A 26,561-nucleotide genomic window follows, 5' to 3' on the forward strand; every position below is an offset into this window, starting at 1 on the left:
CAAACCTCAGGCTGACAAACACGTTATACATGTATATTCAGATAAACGTACCTTTTTAAGTGTTTAAGTGGCCATGATTTTTGTTCTTTCTTTGGAAGCTTGCATCTGAAATTGACAAGAGCAAAGGAGCTGGGTTATTACGCCAACCACATACTATACAGTTGTTTCGAGAAAGGTCGTCGGAAAAAAGCACAAAAGTGCACCTCGTGGTCTTGGTATTCACTGGAAATTTGCATATTGGCCTTGAAGAAATGTACGAATTAAGGTCTTTGACGAGTCTCTTGGCAGAGAGGAAATATGCGTGTCACACTAGCCACTTTGATTTTAAATCCTTTTTATATGGAAAATTAACCTTAGCTATTAGTGGATTAAATAAACAGGTTACGATACAAGATGCTAGATTCCTTCTTGTCTATGAACAAATAAGGCATATTGGTGTGTCAGTCAAGCAAAGAGCATTCCTGCCATCAAGTATTTTCTTACGTGCGGCCGCATTGACGTGTAGAGGCCATTTACTCCCCTTTGCAAAAAAAAAAAAAACAAATCTTCCCTTCCCTGGGCCAAGTTTTAGTCAAATTCCATAGGGTGGGGAAGGCAATTGCTGTCAAATGACCCACATCTGTCCGACCCCACCCCACCCATTTTCGGGCTTGACAATGATAAATGCATAAATAAGTGGCCGGTATTAATGTGGTCGGCAGCCAAACCATGCTAACACGTATCAAGTTGACGGCAAATAAAAAGACGAATAAACAGATAAACGTACCTGCGTAAATGTCTGTTCAGAATTCGTGAAGATTATTCTTCCAGGTCGTTTGGTATGCCGATGTCTCGTTTCGTTGTTGTGTTAGAGCAATTCCTTTCAAAGCAGGCATCTGAAATTGACAAGAACAAAGGAACTGGTTTGTTAAGCCGGTCACATTTGAAACACTAAAAGGATTTCGTTTAAAGTTAAATTAAACTCTCAGGAATTTAGAATTCGGTTCTTCCATATTGAAGCTAACCCTTCTGGGCAATATCGCATCTACCATGGTTTCTATTGTCAAAGTAATTCCTTTTGCTTCAAGGTAATTTTAATTAGAGTTACGCCTTCAGGAATGGTTAGCATGTCCACGAAGACGCGCAACGTTTCGCTGTTAATGGCTTTGAAACTTTCGCTGTGATATTTTTGTTGTCATGTTCAACCTGAATAACAAATTCAAGCTTGGCACCAACTCACACCCAAAAAGATAGCTAAAGATGGCACCTGATTAATTCTCGTTATTAAATACTGCACGGGATTTCGCTCGCTTTTGTTGTTTGTTGGTTTTATGCAAATTAAAGTAAGTAACAACCTTTATTTTTGTGACAGATCTCATTCCATTGCAACAAATTGGCACTTATTGGGGGACACTGGAAAAGGAGAGGAAAATCACTAAAATCTATTAAAAACCCCTAAAATTTGGAATTTTTAACCATGTATACGTATAATTATCCTGTGTTCGTAGATCCACGAAAGGCTAAAACTATCAATGAGTGAAAAATCGACGTTGAAAACTTTCGCGAATAGTAATTCTAAACTTGGCGACAAAATATAACGAAAATTTCATCTTTTCTTCGTAAAATTATCGTAAACTATATTGTTACATTTGCAAGCCGCAGTAGATTGTATTTTGGTATGATATCACTATAGTTTCAAAACCGCGAAATTCTAATTCATTAAACCTAGGACAGATTTTAGGAAAGAATTTTTGTCTAATGTTACATCTGAATATATTCTAATTCGCACGTCTTGAAACATCAAAAAATCGACAAACTTTCCTGAAAATCGCTAAAAAGAGGTGCACAAAGTGCGGAAATGATGTCGGCTGATTTGCAAAGTGCTGATGTCGGGCTGAAAACGCGGTTTTGGACACAAACTCGTGCACTGTGCTTAAAATGTGGTACTGAATTGCACAAACTTTGCTGAAAATCACTAAAAAGTGGTGCAATTCGACAACACTGATTCGATTCAGATGGTGTCGAAGGTATGCACTGGATTCGCGTTTGATTGAGGGTCTGAATGGGGTCTAGTGTTTAGTGATATTTGCTCATAGTTTTAAGTGTTTGCTGTTAAATTGGCTAATTTTCTAATGTTTACTGTTTCCGGAGAAAATACTGTCAAGTGTTTGAGGGTTTTTCGTGAAAAACTCAGTCTTTTAGCATTGTAAATTCTTATCTGCTCTTCGAAAATCGGTGATAAAATCACTCATGAACTTTGAGCCTGTGCTGTGTGTTCTCCTCGGAAATCCTCGGTAGTCTTCGGAAATCTTCGGCAGTATGCGAGAATCTTCGGTAGTATTCGGAAATCGTCGGAAAATGGCCGAAAACTATTGGCATTTTTGGAGCCGTTTTTGTTTTTTTCTGGATAAAATTTACTGTTATTTTTTACTGTTAGTGTTAAAATGCCTAAAATTTAACTGTTTCATGTTACAGAGCTAAAGATTCAAGTGTTTAGTGTTATCGAAGTACCCCCATTCAGACCCTCTTGATTGGATGAAAGCAAAAACGGCCTTATGTGCCTACTGGCGCGACGAGACATGATGATGATGAAAGAAATTCAAATCATGTTTTATGTGGTTCCTTCAATATCAGACTGCGCTTAATCCCAAATGCTGATGGCTCCATAAATGTCGCGTAGACAATATTTTGAGATCTAAGCTAAAAATACCGAGGAATCAAAACATAGCTACATATGCACTTGAAAGATTTACCTATACTATAGTCTGCCAGCGGGACGAAAAAAAAAACAAATTCAATCTCCTATTATTTGTCAAAGTCTACCACTTGTGCATCTGGTTTTAAATTTGCAGCGCCACTTTAAAATTGGAACCATAACACTCTCAAAATAAAAAAAAGCTTTACGTATTTTCGACCCCCTTATCTCGACCAGTATATAATAAAATTTTTACGCGCGCGTCCTCGTTAAAATATTCAATGCCAAGGAAACGGAATTTTTTCGACTGTTAAGTGAAGTCTGAGCAAAGGTACATTTTTTGGACGTTTTAAATCGTTTACAGCTCTTTAATATCCGGAGAAAATGGTGGACAGCACATTGCAAATGTAGTTTCTATAAAGTCGATTATATATCCGAGTGCCAGTTCTTGTCCGAGACCCCCCCCCCCCCCCCCCCCCCCCCCCCACACACACACACACACCCACCCGAAATTCAGTGAATTTAAATTTAACAATGTAATGTACGGTCGGTGTAATGTAATGTTTTATCTTTGGTAAATCTGTAATTTGGCATTATACATTTATCTTAAGCAGCTAGCTTGGCCAATTTTAACGCACCCTAAATGCTATCCACCATTTTTGTCGAAATATTTTTAAAACATTTTTTAAATTTAAATTTAAATTACCTCCAATGCGAAATGATCCATTGATGCTTAGCTGTGGATTCCTTTCTTGTTCTTATCCTCTTGTTGTTTAGTCTGTAAATTGAACAGGAAGGCAGATATTTAGCTTTATATTTGGTAGAAAAATCTGAAACTTTATGTAACTTGGGGTTGTAACACATGGTGTCAAATGATAAAACGCGAATAACTGTACTAAAATGCGTTCTTGAAGAAAAGGTTATTTGAATGTAGATCGAGGCAGACAAAAAATTCTTACGAAATGTTTTGTTTAGCCTTTGCCTTGTCTTTGTTGGTGACGCCAGAGTACACTGTTAAAATAGCCACTCAGGGCAACACGTGAATACCTTGAAAAATATTCGCGTTATGGTTTGAATACTTAGTAAGGAAAGACAAAACTCAGATTGTTTACTCGGGAACACACTTCAGCTTAACTTCACTCTCTGTTTTACTATCTTAGGCAAAGGAAATTTGTCGAGCGCCTTCATTCAGCTCACGAACGGCGAACTATAAACTCCGAACGCACGTGGAAACTGTAACGGCACTTTACAAATAGTTTCTCTTTACATTTTAGCGCAAAATTGCAGAGAAGTCATTACTCACCTTCGCTTTCTAATAAAGAAGTTTGAGTGGGGTACTTTTTTTCTCCTTCAGAGATCTTGTCATCGGAGAGTCCAGCCTAGTATTCACATGGCCGTAAGCTGTTTAGAGTGAAGCAAATTCTACAAATTGTTATGAATATAGATAAAACATTTGAAAAGTAATAGCCAATGGATGACAAATGCGTCACAGCTTTAGGTGTGACTTGCACGCTTTACAACATGCCACTGGCGCCAACGCCAACTCGCGCACGAAAGATGGCATCCAATTGGTTCGCACCATCAAAGACTGCACGGGATTTCGGTTTTTTGTTGGTTTTATGGAAATAAATATTCTGCAAACGTTTCACGGTATATTTACAAAGGAAGGAAAGGTATTTTTTATCCATGCATATGACTTTTGCTCGAAGGGAAAGGGATAAAATGTAAGGAACAACCTAAGATTGTGGAATAAATCTCACCACTTTTCAATTTCAATAGGAGTTTCAGTGGTTAAGCGTGTAGCACCCCAGGGCATAAATAAGTGGCCGGTATTAATGTGGTCGGCAGCCAAACCATGCAAACACGTATCAAGTTGACGGCAAATAAAAAGACGAATAAACAGATAAACGTACCTGCGTAAATGTCTGTTCAGAATTCGTAAAGACTATTCCTTCAGGTCGTTTGGTATGCCGATGTCTCGTTTCGTTGTTGTGTTAGAGCAATTCCTTTCAAAGCAGGCATCTGAAATTGACAAAAACAAAGGAACTGGTTTGTCACATTTGAAACACTAAAAGGACGCAACACCTCTCTTCGAAAACAACAGTATAATTTCATTCGAAATGCGGGGTTTACAAAGCGACCAAATCTTGGAAAGTAAATGTACCTGACTTTCCGACCGAAATTCTTCAAACCGTATGATAGGAACACGCTGAAACTCGGCACAAATCTTTGCAATATCCTGTTCTAGCTGCAGTTTTAAAAAAAATGAAAAACAAATCGACAAATTTTCCGCAATTCTAAATAACGTCACTGATTTGTTTGATATTTTCAAAAATTCGACTGAAAACCATCCATCTTTATTGACTGCTAACATTTGATGTATATACACGATCTTTTTAACTTTTACAGATTGTGGAATAAATCTCACCACTTTTCAATTTCAATAGGAGTTTCAGTGATTAAGCGTGTAGCACCCCAGGGTTTTTAATTGGCTGGTTTGAACTTTGTGATTAATGCGGCCATCCCTTTTCGACTTCAGTAGCCTGCGAGCAGGCTCTCTATTCGGGGGCAACGTGAATATTGAACTCCTCGAGCGCCGAAGGCTCTATCCCGCGAGTGCCGAAGGCGCGAGTGCGTGGGCGAAGCAAGCCCGCGGGTCCCCCCTCGCGCCTTCGGAGCTCGAAGAGTCACGTTGCCCGAATAGAGAGCCTGCTCGCAGGCTACGACTTCAGTTGCAGGTCCATTTGCATTATGACGTAAACGCGCAACGGTTGTAGTAGGTTGTAGTATAGTTCGCAGGAAAACGCCATTTCTGGCTTATGATTGGCTAAGAGCAGCCAAGCGCGAAGGAGGATTGTGGACATCTATGTCATTTATTTGGAGCTATAAAAGCTGCTAAGTTTACGCTCTTGTCGCTTCGAAGTTTGCTTATACATTTATTTTTTCAGTTATTTGTCAAACATATAGAAAACAGGATGAATGAAAATTGACTGAGTTCTGTGTTTTAACCAAGACAGACAAAAATATAATTCGTGTTCACGTAAGTTATGGACGTTGTGTGCCGGAGGCGATTTTGTAGAAATTCATTCATCGAGGCCGACAACTTGACTTCTCTTCGTAAATAATTTTAGCCTAATATCACAGCTTCAAAAATCGCGAACTGGAAAAAGAATGCTTGAAAGGACGAGTCTAGGGTATTTTTAAATTTGTGTGGAATGAACTGGAAGTAAGGCAGGTTATCGACTTTGTTCATCATATATTCTCATGAGGCCCGTCCACATTAACCCGGGTAAATTTGAAAACGATACGCTTCTTTGGTGAAAAGCTCCGATTTCGGTGACCAAAAACGCCGGTTCAGTGTGGACGGTTGGCCTAACCGGAGAAAAAAGATGCGTTTTCAAATTTACCCGGGTCAGTGTGGACGGGGCCTTGTCCACTAGGATTTCTCGAACTTTTTTAGGGCAATCAGTAGAATCGATTGTATAACGCTTTTAATCACTTCTGGTTCACTTCTCTCGAGTTAAATTTATTTTTTACGAGAAGTGTGTACAGTGAACTCTCTCCTAACAGACACCTCTGTAATACGGATACCTGGTGTTGGTCCCGTCCCTGCCGTTTTTCAGTCATTTTTTTTATTTATTTATTTATTTTTATTTGCAAGTACTTACAACATTAAACATACAACATTATGATGATTACAAAATATAGATCACTAACTTTACAAAAGGAGCTACTTTACAGTACAGCTTAGAAAGTGTGGAAAAATAGTTACAAAAATTACTGTAACTAAACTCCCTATACAGAGAGTTGACTGTATGCTACTAAACACATGGAAAATGCGTGTTTTTATAATGATCTATAATGGTACGTTAGACAAATATGACTGATCTTTTATATGTTATAATCCAAACGGTCATTTTATGTCTGTAACTAAAACGATGTACGTATGATGTATAGTCTCGTCAACGACTGTCACACACGAAACACAAAGTTTCTCCAAGACCCATCTTTCTTAATTAAATCTGAGACAAAAAGCAATGGCTGGAGATGGAATGGCACATGACTCTCCGTCACACCACCATCAAGTTTTACCATGAGTACACCTCTCCTCAGTCATATAGTTTTTTACGCCTCTTATAAGCAGCAAAAAGTTTTCTGTGGAAGGATATAGTTTCTTTCACTACTTGAAAAATTATTCCCTTCTCATTTCTATTTGAAGAACACTTTTCAGCTAGCGAGGACGCAAACAAGCATGTGAAAAGGTTGGATGGGGGAATAGAATGCTTTACGGGGTTTTATATCCAAAATACTTTTTTTCGCTAGCAGACAGATGTATGTAAGTCAGAGGAGCTTATAAGTAGAAGGGCTTGTGACCGGCAATTTATAGTTAATCTTTATAAATTTCTAAATCTCCTTACAAACAGCCTATTATATTGTCTTCTGAACTCGCACGTCATGAAACTCCAACGAGTACAGAATGCCGCAGCTAACTTCCGGACTAGTCACAGGTTCACCGAGATTCTCCCATGCAACATACAGGCTTAACCACCTTCATTGGCTCCCTAAGTTACAGTTAAAAATTAAATGTACTGTTTGGGCCCTTTTGGGAAAGTGCCACAACTGAAACGTGGATTCAGTCTAATGTTCTCTCAACGCCCAATGAAGTCGAATAAGAAAGTGCCACACATGACGATATGGAACTAAAAATAAACGTTTTTGGCCTTTGTGATGACATGCCAACAGGAAGATAAAGCCTTATTTTCATTCCAGATGCATAAGGTCCATTAACAGCTGCCATTAATCCCTTTGCACAGTTTGGGTCTTTTGGAAAGACGCTTCCACGTGGATTCAGCCTGATGTTCACTCCAGGTCAAAAGAATTCCAATAAGTTTCACTCTAGATCCTCCAAAAACGGCCATTTTGAAACTTAAAATCTTTATTTTTGGTCTTTTCTGGGAAAAATGCCACCACGTGTATTCGGCGTAATGTCCCCTCCAGTTCCCTAGTAATCAAATATCAAAGAAAGTGGCACTATGTCACTCCAAATGACAATTTTTTTTCCCTTCAGATGAAAAGCTGTCACTGAGTTCAAGTCTTTTTTTTCACTCCAGATCCCATTCTCGTCCCCATAGCCCTTTCGTTTCTCTTAGCCGGCTTGCACGAGTAAATGAAGGGCTCTGGGGACATATGATTTTTGTGTTAATTCGATTTTTCTTATTGGCTGTTTGGAACAAAGAATTCCTAAACGGAAGTCGAAAACGTAACGACTCTCTCATACATTCAGTTTTCAAACGTCATGACTGCATACATGAAGACCGGAACTCCTAGAATCTAGGACTGGAAATCCTGTGTCCCCAAAGCCCTTCGTCAGGGTCGGCCAGGGTTTTTGGGTATACGGTATACAAGCGCTTTTTAAATGGGGTATACGGTATACTCCAGCTGACATTTGGGTATTCGGTATACCACATTTTATTACAACCACCGGGAAAGAACACATTGTTTCCAAATTTGGCATTAAGGGAACAGTAAACGTTAAGTGGATTGCAGATGACACTATCGAGATTGAAGAATTTACTTAGCGTTGTTACACTCATCAGAAGACAAAGTTCTCTCTTTTGAAGAACCCGAACTTATCGCTGATAATGCCTTTAGTGAAAGAGAGGACGAAACCGACAAGCACTACAGCAGACCCAAAAGATGCAGGAGAATGGCAACAACGGCAGATGACTTTCTGTTTAATTAGAGACTAAAGGCAACATCGCACTTGAGCCTATTTTTTATATAAAACAATTCTAAAACTTCTGTGTATCTAAAACAACGGATGACAAGATTTCTAGAAATGTTTTCTAAGCATTGATTCGTGGTCTACAGGATTTCCTGAACGTGCGGCAAAGTTTACATCGGTGACATCGAGTTTTCAGACAGAGAGGTCTATTCATCAGTGATAGAACCAAAGATATGACTCTCCTGTACCCAGACCTCCGCCGTTAATAAGCACGCCCACGAACCGGCCATTGTCCGCTCTGGGAGAAGCTAAAGATTATTGATTGAACTTTCATTGTGAACAACAACAAGAACAACCGAGATTTCTTGACATTTTCCAGCCGTTTGATGTTCTTTTCTAGAGATACCAGTGAATCCCACTATGAGGATTTAAACTCACAAACCATAGTCAACCGTCTTTCTATTTAATCTGAAATCTGACCATTCCTTGTGACCCGTGTAATTAGGGTAAAGTAAAGTAATGACAGTCAGGCCCTACTGTGGATTGACTGATTTAGAGCTTTCAATTTTAAAAATGGATAATGAATGATACATGGCTGTTCCTCATTGTTGGAGTGCTAACAAAGGTAAGACTTAACAAATAAGTGCTTGTTTTGCTACTACTAATTTTGGGTATACAGTACACAACGTGTTGATCAATTTTGGGTATACTGGGAGGAATTTTGGGTATTTTTGGGTATTTTGGGTAATTTATTTCGGGTACTACTGGTATACCACTACCCCCCCTGGCCGACCCTGCTTCGTTTTCTCGTGCCAAGGCTCAGCCGGCTAAGAGAAACTAAAGGGCTATGGGAACGAGAATGTCCAAATCCACCATAAACTGCCAGTTTTAAAGTTGAGATGTACGTTTTGGTCCTTTTTGGGAAAATGCCACCACGTGGACTCACCGTAACGTGGAACACACGTTATATTTAAATCCGACAGTATTTGGTAGATCTGGAGTGAAACTTAGTCGCTTGATCTACGTGGTGGCTTTTCATCAGAAGGGGAAAAATCGTCATTTTGAGTGACAGAGTGCAACTTTCTTATTCGATTACTATGGATCTGGAGGGAACGTTACGTCGAATTTTGGTATTTTCGCAGAAAGGCAAAAAATTGTAGATTACAGTCCAAACTAAATGGTACTAAATAGATGGGTTAGCTGGTGATGCATTTAAACAGACAAAAATTAAAACTTGTCCTTTTAGCCAAAAAGAGATTTTTTAATGTTTTTCCACTCCCCGGGACCCCGTGTTTTTCACAGACCTCGGCCCTCGGGACCCCATACTCCGGCTCGACCGCGGTCAAACGACAGAAATACGCAAAAAACAAGAAAACTACTTCAAAGATAAGGTTTTAATTTTCAGCGCTGCGTAGGACATTTTCGTTTCCAGTCTCTTGCTAATGTTTAGCCGGTGACAAGTAACGCCTGTCAGTGATTGTAAGATGTCTTCACTTTCGTCTGAAGATGTGTTGAGAGCAGTTGATCGGATAAAGCCATACATCAGAAGAACTCCTCTTGAATATTCTCCCTGGTTAAGTGACGTAGGGAAGTCTAAGGTCTACGTTAAATTAGGTAAGTAATGAAAGCTTTTTCTACGGAACTTGTTTACTGAATTTGATATGATGCTGAAAAAGCTTAATGGGTTTGTGTCGCTGTGTGGGGTATCGCTTTCAGGCGGTTTCTTCTGGATAGTGCAGATACGGTGGCCATGTTGTGCCCCCGGGGCATCCTATAATGCTGATTCATACAGCTGTTGATATGATTTATTCTTTTATTATTGTGATTATCTTGCATTAACCATAATAAAAACATTCCAAAACTCATAAGTAATTCATAAATAAAAAAGAGTACGTAAGAAATTAATGTTTAATGGGTGTCTTCATGACAGCTTCGGGACGGACAAAATGTGTAATTCATTACATATGCACGAACCCCACTCAGGTGGGGTTCGTGCATATTTATGAGCCTAACGACTGGCGTATTCGTGAAAACCGGTTTTCGAAGCCCGCGACTTGAAACTGACTCGAATGCTCAGAAGCGATATATAAGTCTGAATAGAGCTGTAGCTTTCTAGTTTCAAAATAAGTTGACTGATAGTTTGGAAGAATGAGGCAACGTTGGTTATGACGGCGAAAGAATACAACGAAAGGTTTTGTTTGTTTCACGGGCCGACAAAGCTTCCACATAGCTAGCATGATTTCACAAGGTTTAAACTTCCACTTCTACAAGTTTACGAAGACGTTAAAAACAGTAAAACCTCTATAGTTAATAAAACAATTCACGATTTAGATTGAATCGATGCGCCAGTTTATAATAATATGCTTGCAATATTTTTGTGAGCGGAATTTTTTGTTTAATCCAGCCGGTCCAATTCAGCTGGTCGAATCAACATGTGCCGACCAGATTTTATCTTCCGATCTTTCACTAAAAAGTCGCAGCAAGAATTAAATCTCCACTTAAACAAAGTTTACAAAGCCGTTTATAACAGCTAGTGAAAAACTCTGTAGTCAAAAAAAGAAAATGATTTTAAAATGATGCACCGAGTATGCTTGCTACATTTTTGCGAGCGATTGTTTTTGTTTGATCTAGCGAGTGTCAACACGCGCCGACCAGATTTTATCATTCGATGATTCATTAACTTCGCAGCAAGAATTAAATCTCCGCTTCTACAAAGTTTTACAAAGCCTTTTGTAACAGCGAAAAACTCTGTAGTCAAGGAAAGAAAATGATTTTAAATGATGCGCCGAGTACGCTTGCTTCTTTTTGTGCAAGCGAATGTTTTTGTCATGACAGGAAATAAATCACCGCTTCTACAAGGCTGTCGAAGGTGTTTACAACAGCAAAAAACTGTGTAGTCAAAGAAACACCTCATGATATTTAACAAAATGACGCGCCAAGAATTCCTGCGAATTTTAATGTGAGCCGAAAGATAATCACGCGAGCAAAAGTGATTGTCTGTTGATAATTTTAATTAAAACACGCTCCGAAATACGTGATTTCATATTTTGATGTATGAAAAGCGCTAGCGTCACGACAAGAATAATACCTCTGCTTCCACGATACAAAGAGTTAGTATAAGTGGTGAAAGGCTCTGTAGTTACGATGGGCAAATACTCGTTGGAATGTTCAATGTGTGATAGAATGTTTGTTAGGTAAGCGAAGGCAATTCTACTGAATAAATAAGCGCAGTCAAGAGCGTAATTAAAAATGCTTCTTTCACCGGTTTTTGTCTCACGGCAAGAGTAGTACCTCTGCTTCTATAAGATGTAAGAAGTGAAATCAAAACAGGATATTTTCACGCATTAATAAGCAGCAGGAATTTATCCAGCCAGGCATGTGATTTTAAAGCAAAAGACAAAGCGGTGAAGGAAATTCATGTCACACACACTCCATGACTTACGCAAACACGACTTGTGGTGTGACTAATCTCAAGTGACTGCTATCCTCAAGATTTTTTACTGTGCTACACCTTGCCTTTCTAGCCAAAGAACTGAAAGAGGTTGTCAAACATTAACAGCATAAACTGCTTGAAGTTTCTTGTTGTATGATAGTTTATGTGAACATCGCCAAAGAGGAAAAAGACATGTTTTGTTTTAAGTTCTATACATAAATATCCAACCAAACCCACTTTCTGGACAGCAAAAAAATTGTCTGCAGGATGTCACAGCCCCAAAAAATTATTTGCACAGACAAGGACACATAAAAAAGTGTTTGTCTTGAAGGAAATTGGATCCCTCCCCTCCAAACAAATAAATGGTCCGTCCCTTAGTTACACCAGCCTTTGTTATCAGACATGGCTTTTAGGTAATAATTTTAGGTATTTGGTATCAACGTTTTTGCAGTTTTCAGGTATTTTGGTATCCCAGGGCAAAAAAATGGGGTATATTGGTATCCCACTACCCCCTCTGGCCAGGCCTGGTTGATCTACACAGGGCTCAAAATAACAGCCAGTCAACGGACAGTGTCCGGCCAAGATGACAATTTGTCCGGACAAAGCTTCAGTTTGCCAGTCATTTTGACCGGTCACCTACATGCAGTGGCTTTACAAATAGTACCGTAACTGATGACCACAAGGGCATTAAAAAGCGACCTATTCATAAAAATTGTAGCCAAAAACAGTGAAGAAATAGCGGGGGTTTTTATGCCACACAAACAGACTATCTAACGAACAGCAGAAATGAGTGGTAGTTTAAAAGTGCTATTTTCAATATATTGACCGGTCAGAAACAACACATGACCGAGCTCAAATCTGTCTGGCCAGACAACGTGACAGGCAACTGTCCGAAAATTATTTTGAGCCCTGCTACATCAGAAGATTTTGAAGCCCTTCAATATATTCACAGTTTATGTTTTATCAAGTCTAAAACACTCGGCTGTGCCTCGTGCTTTAAACTTGATAAATGACTACTGCTCAATTATTAAACATTTTAATATATCATTTTTTTAAAATATTATACACGTTAGGATGCCATGGGGGCAGAATCAACATGGCTGCCATTCCTGCAAAAGGGGCTTTAGGATATAGAGATCAGGAAGTTTTTGTCTAGAATTTTTCAATAGGGTTTCATTAATTGGGAACTGCTCAGTGGCCTGATGTGTGTACTTGCCCTACTCTGCAGACTGAGTTTCAGTGGAACACCTCTACCCAAAAGGAGCCAGGAATTTGAGTTTAAGCATACAAAGTCATGTAGATCCCAAACTGAGTAACTAGGCAAATCAGAAAATCTGAGGGTGGGGTACTTAGGGAATTATAACAGTGAGAGAGAGGTGATCAGGTGAGACCGTTGGATCTCAAAAATGTCTAATGGCTCAAAGATCCTGTAAGATCCTATTCAACATCCTTTAACATTCTACTGATGATCCTAGTTATATGATCCTATAGAACCTTGCTCAAGACTGGATTATTTACAAGATCATATACATGTTTATAGGATCCTAATTAGATCGTTAGGGAGGCACGGTGGCCTTATGATTAGTGCGCCATCCAGACTCCAGATCAAGCGGTACGAGTTTTAGCCCCAGCCAGGGTCACTGCGTTGTGTTCTTGGGCAAGACATTTTACTCTCATAGTGCCTCTCTCCACCCAGGTGTATAAATGGGTACCGGCGGCATAATGCTTAAAGGGTACCCTGCAATTGACTAGCATCCCATTCAGGGGGGAGTAGAAATATTCCTAGCCGCTTAATGCTACGGAAACCAGGATAAGCTCCAGCAGTGTGGGCCACATGCATTAATGGCTTGTGGCTTCCCTTTATCAATAACTAAAGATCATTAGAATCCTATTTAAGATTGTAACCTGGGGGTCCTGTAAGATTCACAAGATCCTGCACAATCCTGTAATATCCTATGTAGGATTTTAACCAGGGGTAACTACAGAACTTGTACCCTCTCCACTCCATTCCCTTTTTGACTTCCCCAAAAATGTTTCAAAATTGATTTAAGCCAAGTGCAGTGTTAATAACACGTATTACCAAACCTGACTGCTGGAAGTCTGATTCCAATAAAAATGAAAATCCCAGGATGTTTTAATTAATACACCTTTTATGTATACTAAAGACATGCCCAAGATTAACTAGTGTATATTCCCTAATTATACTGGATATGGATAAGAGCAATTAAAAGAATGGAACAGTTAAGGTGATTCCACTGAATTGCATTGTGCATCCTTGCTGCACATACTTTTTCATGTTATTTAGCACTTGCATGATGAGTGCGCACACAAATGGAACATTACGAGATTTCTTTCAGGCTAAGCTGGCAGGGATCACTTAAATGGCTGAAGCGAGTACTGTTACCCCCATTTTATGATTTGTTTATTACAGAAAGTGAGCAGATAACAGGATCTTTCAAACTCAGAGGAGCTTTCAACAAACTACTTTCTCTCAAGGAATCAAATGATGAAGTTTTTCTAACAAAAGGAGCCATAACAGCCTCAACTGGAAATCATGGTGCAGCCACAGTAAGTAAATGGGAAATCACTTCAAAACATTGCTTATTCAGACCATGTGGAGACAGTTGATGACATATTATACCACGTTAGATTGCTTGCAGTTAGCCTTTATAATGGGGTTAGGATTTTTATCCCAAAAAAATCCCAGTCCTGGCAGCTGGTCGTCAGTGGCATAGTGGGGATGATTCCCGCTTGGTAAACCGACAACCCGGGTTCGATTCTTCTTGGTGTCAATTTTTTTTTGAGTCTAATGCTTGCGTGCGCTTTGCGCATGCGCATTAGACTCTTTGTTATATGAAAAAAGCTGTTAGCAATCCCAAGGGAATGGTTCGGGATCGATAATCGTTCGCTGTAATGTAGAAAACAATGATCAGCTGCAAGAACGGACTCCGTACGGACACGCACGATTAGTTTCAATTAAAAACAGCCAATCAGCGACACGTGTTCCCACGCATAATTAAAAGTTCTTTCTCAAGTCACGATTATTCAACACTTGAACAGGACGAAATAATTTTCCAGTTAAGACATTTGTAAGCTTTTTGTGAAAATAAATCTTCGTTTTCAGTTCAGTTAAGCACTTGTGTTTTCGTCTTGCTTAAAAAGAAAGACGTCTTTGAGAAAAAAATATTTCGACGGCGACTCGCGTTTATTTACACAATGCGACCAAATATTTATTTTGTTTTAAAAAATAGAAAACTTTACCTCGGTTTTTGTATTTAAGTCATTCGAATTTTGACCAATTTTTTCTTTACAGTGCAAACAAAAACCTTCAAAAATAAAAGATGTACATGGATAAATGTAAATCAAGTTACGCGACTAAATCAAAATGCGTTTGTTTGGCCGCTTTGCAGTATTACACTGTCCCGGCCTTTGCCATACACTGAAATCGAATTTCATGCTTTTACGACTCTCAGAGATCTTAAGTTCTTCTTACAGCAAGAAAAATCATAAAATGGTTACATTGATATGGAAGTGATGATGATTCGCGAAATTTGTACATCATGATAAACAGTCTTCGCTCCTGTGTATGGTAGCTCGATAATAATTGCCTAGTTTCCAGCGTTCAAAAGGTCATCATTATATTGACGTGAGCATTTACACCCGTTTTTAGGAAAATCTGTCACTAAGTGCTTACAGTACAATGGAGTAACAGTCACTATTTCAAGTGCTTTTATTGCAAAATCTGTTTCAAGAAAACGATGTGAAGTTCTTCAACCCTTGTTGTAATGAACATGCTTTTTGTAAATCGTCACGCAATCTTGTCCAAATGTTTAATCGTTTCTGCTTTTACGGACAATACGGAAGAAGTAACATCAACTCCTGTTCATACTTTAAATTTTGTGAAGCATATAACATTTATGACTGTTTCGTTTTCATCCATAATCATCCACGATGCCCCTAGCTTGCTATAAGCATTTTAAATAAAACTCCCGAACACAAACCTCTAACCAATTGTAACCGGCTTACGAAAACCGCGCAATCTGTATCACTATGCCATACGGCATTAGACTCATGTCACCCTTGGTGACCTATTTTTTCACTTAAGGTTGCCCGAGGGTATTTTTGAGGCTGACAGTCCCCTTTTTTTAAGCGTGTTTTAAAACGGGAAAACGTGAAGCCATTGCTTAGATTTTTGAGAATCTGAAAGAATAAAGCTTAAATTATATAAAATGATAACTTTTATGGCAATCAAACACGATTTGTTTAAGTTATGAGCGATTTTCGGAAGCCTTCGTTTTTACTAAAATGAGATTATTTTTAAAATGCCACGGTGAATTTTTTCGTAATTTCCCCAAAATGCTGCCAAACAGTCGAAGTTTACTCACAACAACTAGCTTACAGGAAAATCCACTCCGTAGATTTCCTGAACAAGCGACATCTTTATTTTGCCTTTAAAAACTGTTGTGTTATAATGCGTCTGTCTTGACCATCGCATAAATGTAATACTAATAATAACCCAGTACCAGCCAGTTTTGAGGCTGATGTCACCTTAATCTTGTGTGTAAAAGTTAAAACGATCGTGTATATACATCAAATGTTAGCAGTCAATAAAGATGGATGGTTTTCAGCCGAATTTGTGAAAATATCAAGCAAATGACGTTGTTTCAAATTTGAAAAATTTGTCGATTTGTTTTGCATTTTTTTAAAGCTGCAGCTAGAACAGGATATTGCAAGAGTTTGTGCCGAGTTTCAGCGTATTTCGTTCATACGGTTTGGAGAATTTTGGTCCCAAAGTCAGGTACATTTGCTTTCCAAGTTCTAATTGCTTTGTAAACCTCGCATTTTGAATAAAATTATTCTATATTGTTGTTCGAAAGAGAAGTGTTACTTCCAAATTCCGCACGATCTTCTGCCATCAGGGAATACATGTGTAGAAACACAATTATAATTGTCATTTTAATAGTAACTATTTCAGGCTGTGTTATTCAGACGCATAACACAACAGTTTTTAAAGGCGAAATAAAGGTGTTGCTCGTTCAGGAAATCTACGGAGTGGATTTTCCTGTAAGTTGTTTTGAGTAAACTTCAACCGTTTGGCAGCGTTTTGGGGTAATTACGAAAAAATTCACCATGGCATTTTAAAAATAATCGCATTTTAGTAAAAACGAAGGCATCCGAAAATCGCTCATAACTTAAACAAATCGCGTTTGATCGCTATAAAACTTATCATTTTATATAACTTAAGGATTTTTCTTTCAAATTTTTAAAAATCTAAGCAATTGCTTCACGTTGTCCCGTTTTAAAATGCCCTTAAAAAAGGGAACTGTCAGCCTCATAAATAACCGCGGGCCACCTTAAAAAAAAAGTTAGTGTGATGTTTACTTCATGTATGAAAAAAAGGAAGTCTCACATGGTCAGAAGCAATGCTTGGTAAGATTTTGAGACACATTTTTTAAGGACCATTCACCATCCCTTCAAGTACTTAACTTGCATCCTTTTTTTTGACAGTTAAGATTTGCAAGGAGTTGAATTATGTAGGCTTGAAATCTCTCGCAGAATCTGGTACACTATCACCATTGCTTTTTGGGGCTGGTTGTGGACAAAATGTGGGGTTGTTGATAATTATTATTAATAAACACTGCCAGTCACAGTGGCTTATCGTGAATTTAAGTGATGCAAATACAGTAGAGTTCATTTGAAGCAAAATGTGCAGTTCCAGAAAATATACTCACCCCATGGAAGGTCATTGAAAATTCTGGGGGTGTGAGGGGGAGGGGGGGGGGGGTGTCTGAAAAGCTAAAATTTTTAAAGGAAAGTATGGGCCTTAACTGGAATTTCCAGAGGGGGTGAGGGGGATTCAAAGCAAAAAAAAACTTTCTGTGGGAGTACTAAAGGGGTATGGATATTTTCTGGAACAACACGCAATTACTAGTAAGTGTTTGCTTGTTTGTTTCCTCTTTGATTTGTGAACTAAATTGCATCATAATTACTAGGCATATGCATCAAGTGAAGTCAGCATTCCGATTACCATATATGTGCCCAAGACCGCCTCTTCTGCCAAATTAAAGGCAGTGAAACAGCTTGGTGGTACTGTGGTGTGTCACGGAGAAGACTGTGTTGAAGCAGAAGTGAAAGCACGGGCTGTTGCTGAGGTAAACTTGTTTAATTTGTCTGTGTTACTTTGCAGTAGAGAAGTTTGTTTTCCAATGACCTTCATAAGCCAAAAACTACAAAGGGAATTAACTGTGGGAAAGGCATGCAATGAAAATAAACAGAATTTATTCACCATGTGTTCCACGTCAAAATTTTACCATTTTTTAAACAATTTTGCTGATTTTCTCTTTGAAGAAGTACCATTACCATTAAGAACTAGAAAACTATTAGAACAATGCTATACCTTCTCCACTTACTTCAACCATTCATTCTTGACTGCGTTTTAATGAGAAGAGTGAGTTTATAAATGTATACCTTCTCCCTCTTTTTTTTTGTGAGTTTATATTTAAATTTCTTGACTCCATATATGGGGGTGCTTATTTTAGGAAATTTAGAAATATTATCACAAAATATTGCTTATGAATAAAGAAAACTTTTTTACTTAAGTAAACAGTTAAGGTAAAGGTAAAGTCTGCTTTGAGCCTAGTGGCCCATACAGGCTGGAGCTTATCCCGGTTTCCGTAGCATTAAGCGACTAGGAGTATTGCTACTCCCCCCTGGATGGGATGCTAGTCCATCGCAGGGTTACCCCCCAGCAGTAAATTTGCCGGTACCCATTTATACACCTGGGTGGAGAGAGGCACTGTGAGAGTAAAGTGATTGTCTTGCCCAAGAACACAACGCAGCGCCCCGGCCAGGCATTGAACCCGGGCCGTTCGACTCAGAGGCGAGCACGCTAACCATTAGGCCACCGCGCCTCCCACTTAAGTAAACAGTAGCTACCTTATTATAGGAATATAACGAGGCATTTTAACAACGCGAGCGAAATTTACGCGTAATAAAATAAACGCGAATTTAGGAAAAGTTCTGGTCAAATGCTTATAGTAAAAAAGTTAACATACATAAAATTAACGCGAATTTTTGAAATTCACGTTAATAACATGTATCGTTAATTTCCTATAATAAGGTATATACAGTAATGATAACAATTGAAAGCAGACATTGGGACAACAAAAAAAAGTGAAATATTGAAATATTTAATGAGGTTAAATTTTCAAAAATTTACTACATAAGTTCATCTCAATTAACCTCTTTATTTTGATTATCTGTGTTCTTTTTTTTTTATTTGTCAGGAAAGTAATATTCCATTTGTGTCTCCATATAATGATCTAGTTGTTGCTGCTGGGCAAGGAACTATAGGGTAAATATCTTTAATATTATTGTTAATAATAGAGCAGTTTTCAATTTAGTGTCGTAAAACCAAAACCAAATTATTTACTCTGGCCAATCACAAAGGACCCAGACAACCCAATGAACCAATCAAAATTCGAAGCAAATATGTGCTGGCACAAAGCGGGGGAAAAGGGGGGCGGGCAATTTTTTTTTTTTTTTTTTTTTTTGGGGGAAAAAGGGGGGAGAGTTTTTTAAAACAAAAAATAGGATATAAAAAAAAAAAAAAAAAAACCATTTTCAAAACCCTAACTTATGTTAGGTGAGTTTGGTTAGATTTTCTGTTATTCGCTTGATTGTTTTCTTGTCTCTGGATCAAGTTGTCCAGATTCGTATCCTGGCAGGGTCATTGTGAGCTGTTTTCCTGGGCTTTATACTCTCACAGTGCTTCTATCCATCCACGTGTGTAATATGGGTAATATCAAATTATGAAATACAGTGTAAACCCTGCACTGGAGTAGCATCTCATCCACAGTGGAGTAGAAATGCTCATAGTCACTTCATTTATTGTTATTTATTTTCGGGGTTTTTTTTTTTTTTTTTTTAAAATTGGAAAAAATATTTTTTTTTTTTTTTTTTTTTTTTTTTTTTTTTTTTTTTTTTGAAAAAAAAATATGTTACAAAACCGGAGTAAAGCGTAGTTTTTCAGGCTAAAATAGGATTAAACAGTCTGGCTTATAAATTGTGAACAACTACATGTACAAACCTGTTTTTCAGAAACGAGCCATGGCAAGTTTATTTTTTTTTTGCCACACACAGCACTTCATGTATCTCTAAATCAAAGAAAATAAAAATAACTGAATAGTTTACAAAGAAAATAAGGTTTTTGGAAGAAATCAAAAAGAAAGCAAGGATAGTTAATATTCAGAATATTCGGGACAATTAGTGAGATGAATATTATTTTGAATGAAGGAGTGAATGCTGAGTAAGAGGAACTTTATCAGGAGCCTAAAGAAAATTCCTCTTCTTCTGTGGAATAACAGAGTTGTTCATTCTTCCAACTGAGCTTTTTAACATGTGGACCTGGCCGATGTTAAGAAAAAAAACCCGCCTGTGACGAATGTTGCCCTTTGTTTCACTTGTGAAATCATCATCTTTGATCAAAATAGGCATCATTTATACTCAATCTTTGTGGGAAGAAAAGGTCTTTCTAATGGTGCCCAAATGAGAGTGATTGGGTCATTTAGCTTGAAATACTCACAAAAATGCTTAGAAATTTGATTGAAAAACTCGTAGCAGAATTTGCCTAAACCACCCTTAGCTCCTTGATGGCGAATATTTCCTGTTTAGATTGGCAATGCGCTTCCTCTAAAATTTTTGAACTGCAAGCAAGCCTAGTGGAAGGCCAACAACTGCAGCAAAAAGATAAGAAAAGAAGAAAATCGAAAAGCGAGAAAAAAAAATGAAAAACAAAAACTTTGCATTTTGCGCATGCGCGAGCAAAAACTTTATAAAACGTGACGCTAGTGGAAAGAAAGTCATGCCTTCGTGGTGCAAGTGGCGTTTTCAGCAGGTTGGAGCTCAATCACTGAATTACCTCATAACTGACCAGAAAATGAAAAACGTCCAAAAAATACACTTTTTCAAAAATCTACGGGAGTCAATGGGTTTATATAGATTTGTTAAAACAAAATCAGTTTTTCTGTTCATCACAGGGTGGAAATCTTTGAAGACTTGCCCGATGTTGATGCAGTGTTTGTGGCCGTTGGAGGTGGTGGGTTAATAGGAGGAATTGCAGCCTACCTGAAGTCTGTTAAACCTTCAGTCAAGGTAAAGTTAAACAGGAGAGGAGTTTTTTATCACATGTGCTGAGAGGTCAGAAAACAAGTACTCTCGAAAGCACTGCATCTGCACCTCTAGTTGACAGCAACGGTATTGCAAGCAAAACCGGTCCTTTGTACATGATATGATTCATTATAATATTAAAAAAGGAATTTAATGAAAATGTTATTTTCGGTTCCGGTATCGATGCCCATCCTAAGAAAGGTCACCGGAAATTCAGATGGGGCGGGGAATTTCAAACGTCAACGTTTTTAAAGAAAGTATGAAGCTAAACTGGCGGAGTTTAAACCAAAATCAACTTATCTGGGGGGGGGGGGGGGGAATGGATGTTCTCTGTTAGTAACAACACAATCCTACATAGCTTACTTTTACCCGTTGTGACCAACATAATTACAACGTCTGACGTAGTTATACAAATACGTAGGAGAAAAGACTTTGATGAAGGCGTCTGTGTGTTTGCAAGGGTTCATTAAGTTTTGATGAAGGAGGGCAACTACTGGAGAGTAGGCAGGCAGAAAAGAAAGGTCGAAGTGAATTTCTTTATGTCCAGTTTTAAAGTTAGCAGGTACTGATACTTGTGTATCCTGGTACTGGTACCCGGATCTAGCCTTCTTATGAGAACCCTGGGTGTTTGTAGTGACAGTAGAGGTCATAAAGGGAATTGTTGGCAGGAAGGTGCATGGAGCAAGGAGACACACAGTCGATGTGAACACGGCAGAGAAGAAGAACGGCAAAGGAGGAGAGAGCAGGGGGTGACAAGGAAGAGGGAACGAAAAATGAGAGGAACAGGGATGGACCACTTAGGGGTAAACTAAACAGCCACTTAAAACAAGGGAGTCCCCCACCGCGGACTACTTACCTTTTGAGATATTGTTCTCTGGTATGCTTGGCCGATTTTATACTCGCTTTAAAGTTACTCCCTGAATTGTACTCCAATCGTTCCAATTCCTATTACGTATTTACCTAGAGCTCTACTATATTGCGGCAAACTCCCTTTGACCGTTAAAGACAGCATCAACGGTATGCTGATGTAAGTCTTGATTTTGTCGCAGATGATTGGATGTCAGCCCTCACAGTCTGCAGTGATGACAGAATCAGTAAAGGCTGGAAAAATTTTGGATCTACCGTCAGGTGACACACTTTCTGACGCTACAGCGGGCGGCATTGAGGAAAACGCAGTAAGAACTAAACCTGGTGATGTCATAAGTTTTAGTGCATGCATGATACGACAGAAAGTACATAACAGTGAAATCCAATATTAAGATAGAACCGGACAGTACCAGAGTCACGCACGAAGGATCAAGATGTGCGTTATGCGGGAACATACTCGTTCATGGAGGACGGTGGAACGATCCGTCCTGATTGGCCGCGTAGTACTGTTTCGTGCCTGCACTGTAACAGCTCAGATCTGTTGAGGGTGGATCTGTCAGCTGAAGTATGCAGAGCTTCTCCGCAGACACAGGCGGACGGTCCGAGCGCTGCCCGGACGGACCACTGATCGAAATGTGTTGTTGTCTTTCAGGTCTAACAGTGAAATCTAGATTTTTCGAGCCCTCGCCGATTTCTTAAACCTCCTGGTAGCTTAAGCCAAAAGTCGTTTCGACCCTTGGATAGTAAAAGGTAAAGTCTGTGTCCGAGCCATGAGGCTCATACAGCCGGAGCTTATCCCGGTTTCCGTAGCATTAAGCGACTAGGAGTATTGCTACTCCCCCCTGGATGGGATGCTAGTCCATCGCAGGGTTACCCCCCAGCAGTAATTTCGCCGGTAACCATTTGTACACCTGGGTGGAGAGAGGCACTGTGAGAGTAAAGTGTCTTGCCCAAGAACACAACGCAGCGCCCCGGCCAGGCCTCGAACCCGGGCCGTTCGACTCGGAGCCGAGCGCGCTAACCATTAGGCCACCGCGCCTCCCACAGATCACTACAATATTTCCGTGGAGGTTCGAGAAAGGCGGGATTCCACTGTTGACAAACCTGATTTTAATCAGCTTAAATTCTTTGGGTAGAAAAACACGGAATTTAGAACCCTGAAAAAGCCGTCTGCTCTCGCAGGCTTAATTGAATTGGGTCGGGTAGGAGCTTTCGCAAGGTATCACACGAATGGCTCGCTACACTGCGAGAGAACAACACAACAAACAGCATGAACAATGCTTCACTTAAGGTCTCACACGAATGGCTCGTTACACTGCGAGAGAACAACACAACAAACAGCATGAACAATGCTTCACTTAAACACCAGTAGGATTACAGCTTACAAAAACTGCTACACAATTCATTTCATTTTGTCAAAATGCGTTTTCTTGATTTCTTCCGAAAACAAGTCACAACAACCTGTTCGTGTGAAAACACCGCACCTTTCGGCCTTTAGACACTTAAGTTATCTGTATTTTACCCAAGGTTTAGGTATTTTAAGTTAATTTGTTTTGTTATTATTACTTCTGATTAGGTGACGTTTGATCTTTGCAAATCTCTTGTTGACGAATGGATTGTTGTGTCTGAGGAGGAAATAAGCAAGGCAGTTTACCAATTCATGGAAAACCATCATAAAGTAAGTTAACCTAGAGCTGCGATTAATGCAATGCAATAACCCAATTACAACTAATGGAAACAACTAACTTCTTCAAAGAAGTTATACCTCATATCACGTCAGCTTAGCCCGTATTTCCATGTTAAATAAAGTTGTCTTTTGTCGACGTTTTGACTCATTATAACACGATGCTCGTTAGCCTTATGCATAATACCTAATTGTACCTTTATGAACACTTCTACAGCGTGCCAAAACACGAACCATGCCTCAACCAAATTAAAACAAAGATTATATATGATTAATATTCCTTCTGTCATAACCCTTTATGCTTCATTTAATACACATGTATATAATTTCTAGTCTTAAGATCTGTGTTAATCTTTAAACGTGGCATTTCTATCAAAGAGGAGAAACACAAAACACAAATGATTGCAACTGAAGAGAAACAATTCAAGCTTTAAAAGGGCATTGAGATTTCATTAATGTTTTCCTTTAACTGGGGATGGTTGTTTGTACGTATAACTGACTGACTCACTGACTGAAGTAGCTTGAAGTCAACTGACTACTACTATATATATATGACATATACTCATATATATATTTTTTATATATTTTTTTTCTTTCCATTTTTTTTTAAATTTTTAATTTTTATTTTTTTTTTTTTTTTTTTTTTTTTTTTTTTTTTTTTTTTTTTTTTAAATTTTTTTTTTTTTTACTGACTGACTGACTAACTCACTGACTCACTGACTGAAATAGCTTGAAGTCAACTGACTGACTGACTGACATGACTGACTGACTGACTAACTGACTGATTGATTGATTGATTGATTGACAAACATTGATTGATTGATTGATTGATTTCCTTGTCTATTTCAGATTGTAGAAGGTGCTGCCGGAGTAGCAATTGCTGCTTATGTGAAAGAGCAGAAAAATTTTCAAGGACAAAATGTGGTGATAATTTCATGTGGAGCAAACATTGCCATGAAGAAGCTGAAAGAAATAGTTCTTCAATGGGACTAAATTAAATAATAATACTTAAAATATGTAATTTAATCAGAAGCCCATGAGATTATGTACTTCTGATTAAATGTAATGTGGTAAGCTGGAAAACCAGGAATTTACTACATAGTTAATAAGAGCATTTTTAAGGGTTTCAATGCCTACACACGTCAAATAAATATATATTTTTTAAGCTTTGTGTACGATATATTTTATTTTGCATGAAATTTTTACAAGCATATTAGAGTTGATCCGCTTCAAGAACATTAGTGTTCAAAAATAAAAGAATGCCTGTTACATGCAAGTGAACAACGGAATAACCATCATGGCATCACTGATGCTCTTAGATAAATTTACAGTATTCCTTGGATTAACTGGAACACCTTCAAGTTATATCGGCTGTCTTGTTTCAAAGCTGTCCAAATATAAAATGCGAATTTTGCTGGGGGGAAAATCACAGGCAGTTCAAGCTTACGATAAGAGCCACCGTACTCTAAGAAGACTCAATTTATAAGGGTTTGTATGAGAATGAAACAATTTTCTTTGAGGATGCATAAATTCGAATGTTTTATGAAGAAAATTGACTTACACTGTTGCTGTGTTGTGTTATTTGTTGTTTGCCAAAACCTTGGACGAATTTGAAGTGGTTTTGGTGAGTCATTGCTTTGCGAAAATTTGAACACGACACCACAGCGGTTTTTTAAAAGTCAATTTCTTCATATAACATTCGCATTTATTTTAATTTGTTTCATTCCCATACAAACCCTTTTAAATCGAGTCTTCTAACAGCATTGTGGCCCTTATCGGTAACTTGGGCTGGCAGTGGAAAAAGTAATCTAGTTAACCGTAACAATGAGATTTCTGTACTTCTTTGGTGGCGTTTATTAAAAAGATGAGATTTTACAGAGTCAGTTTTCTATGTTGCCAATAAATACGAGTTGGTAAATTGTTGAAAACTTGGAACTGCCTCAACCCTGCTAGGAAGAACTGATTCGTTTGAACTAAACTGATAAAATTTTGTTAGTCCTGTAACAAATTGGTTGCAAATCGCTGTGGGAGTTTGATTTTCCCCACGCATAGCCATTTTGGATCATATGATGTCACAAGGTTAAAACGCGGGAGAGAGAAGATACAAAGGCAACAGAAACTCAGTACAGCTTTCGTTAGCTCGTAATTTCCAGTTCTCTAGTGTAGCATTTGCTATTGTTTTTTAGCTAGGGGCATTGTTCCTGTTGTTTGTTCTATTGTTCTCTTGAAGGGTAGTGAGCCATTCAACCTCGTTCCCAGAGCTTTACCTTGCGAGAGCTGCTACGTGCCAAAGGGGGTACTCCGGCTTGTAAATAACGGGGATGACCGAATGGAGGCAAAACTCAGGACCCAAAAAAATCCCTAAGTCAGTTCCGACATTACCCAAAAAAATCCCTGGACCAAAAATAACCCCCCCCCCCCCCCCCCCCCAAAAAAAAATCCCTTGTCAAATTACCCCTTAATTGACAGGAGGGGCAAAAATATAACACAAAGAAAATGATAAAAAAAATTGAACGCTCGTCTTTGTTTATTTATCATACCATAAATTCGCCAAGGCCGCGCCAAAGCACTTTTATAGTTCGTTTTTACTACCCCCCAAAAATCCCCTATTTAAATCAAGTCACCCCCCAAAAAATACTTGCCAAATTTTCCAACCCAAAAAAATCCCGGACTCGAAAATTTCAAACCCCAAAAAATCCTTCGATCATCCCCGTCATTTACAAGCCGGAGTACCCCCCCCCCCCCCCCCTGGGCTGCTACGTAACCCCTGAAAATTGAAGCCGGAGGAAACAAGCCACATTGACACGTGCACAGTTGTGAAATTGTAAAGCGTTAGCCGTTTTCCTTTCACTGCTAGTGGTCGGAATGTTGTGAAAGGTACCAAAAATTGAAGAGTTTGTCGCATCCATCCTTCAAAGAACACTTAAATTCAAACACATTTGTCCCTCATTCCTGTCATTTAGTATGTCAGAAATTGCGCGTTTTTTGACTTCCAACACAATGTTTTTAT

At 38.7% G+C, this 26,561-nt stretch overlaps 1 protein-coding gene and 1 long non-coding RNA gene across 2 annotated transcripts; one reads left to right on the top strand and one right to left on the bottom strand.

Annotated features, from left to right (window-relative positions):
• Nucleotides 1–678: 678 nt before the first annotated feature.
• On the bottom strand, nt 679–4,062 carry LOC144660217 (uncharacterized). The gene is made up of 3 exons (XR_013572061.1): nt 3,978–4,062; nt 3,381–3,452; nt 679–875 (listed from the first exon to the last, which is right to left on the bottom strand). It is a non-coding gene; the product is annotated as an uncharacterized LOC144660217 (long non-coding RNA).
• Nucleotides 4,063–9,855: 5,793 nt separating this feature from the next.
• Nucleotides 9,856–25,425, top strand: LOC144660036 (L-threonine ammonia-lyase-like). The gene is made up of 8 exons (XM_078520588.1): nt 9,856–10,013; nt 14,264–14,400; nt 17,826–17,984; nt 19,119–19,186; nt 20,871–20,985; nt 22,050–22,175; nt 23,444–23,545; nt 24,401–25,425. Exons 1-8 carry the CDS (start codon nt 9,884–9,886, stop codon nt 24,542–24,544), a joined length of 981 nt encoding a protein of 326 aa, XP_078376714.1. The 5' UTR covers nt 9,856–9,883; the 3' UTR covers nt 24,545–25,425.
• The last annotated feature ends 1,136 nt before the right edge of the window (nt 25,426–26,561 follow it).

This window comes from Oculina patagonica, chromosome 1, assembly GCF_052425735.1.
Source record: "Oculina patagonica isolate OP01 chromosome 1, crgOcupat, whole genome shotgun sequence".
Lineage (NCBI taxonomy): Eukaryota > Metazoa > Cnidaria > Anthozoa > Scleractinia > Oculinidae > Oculina > Oculina patagonica.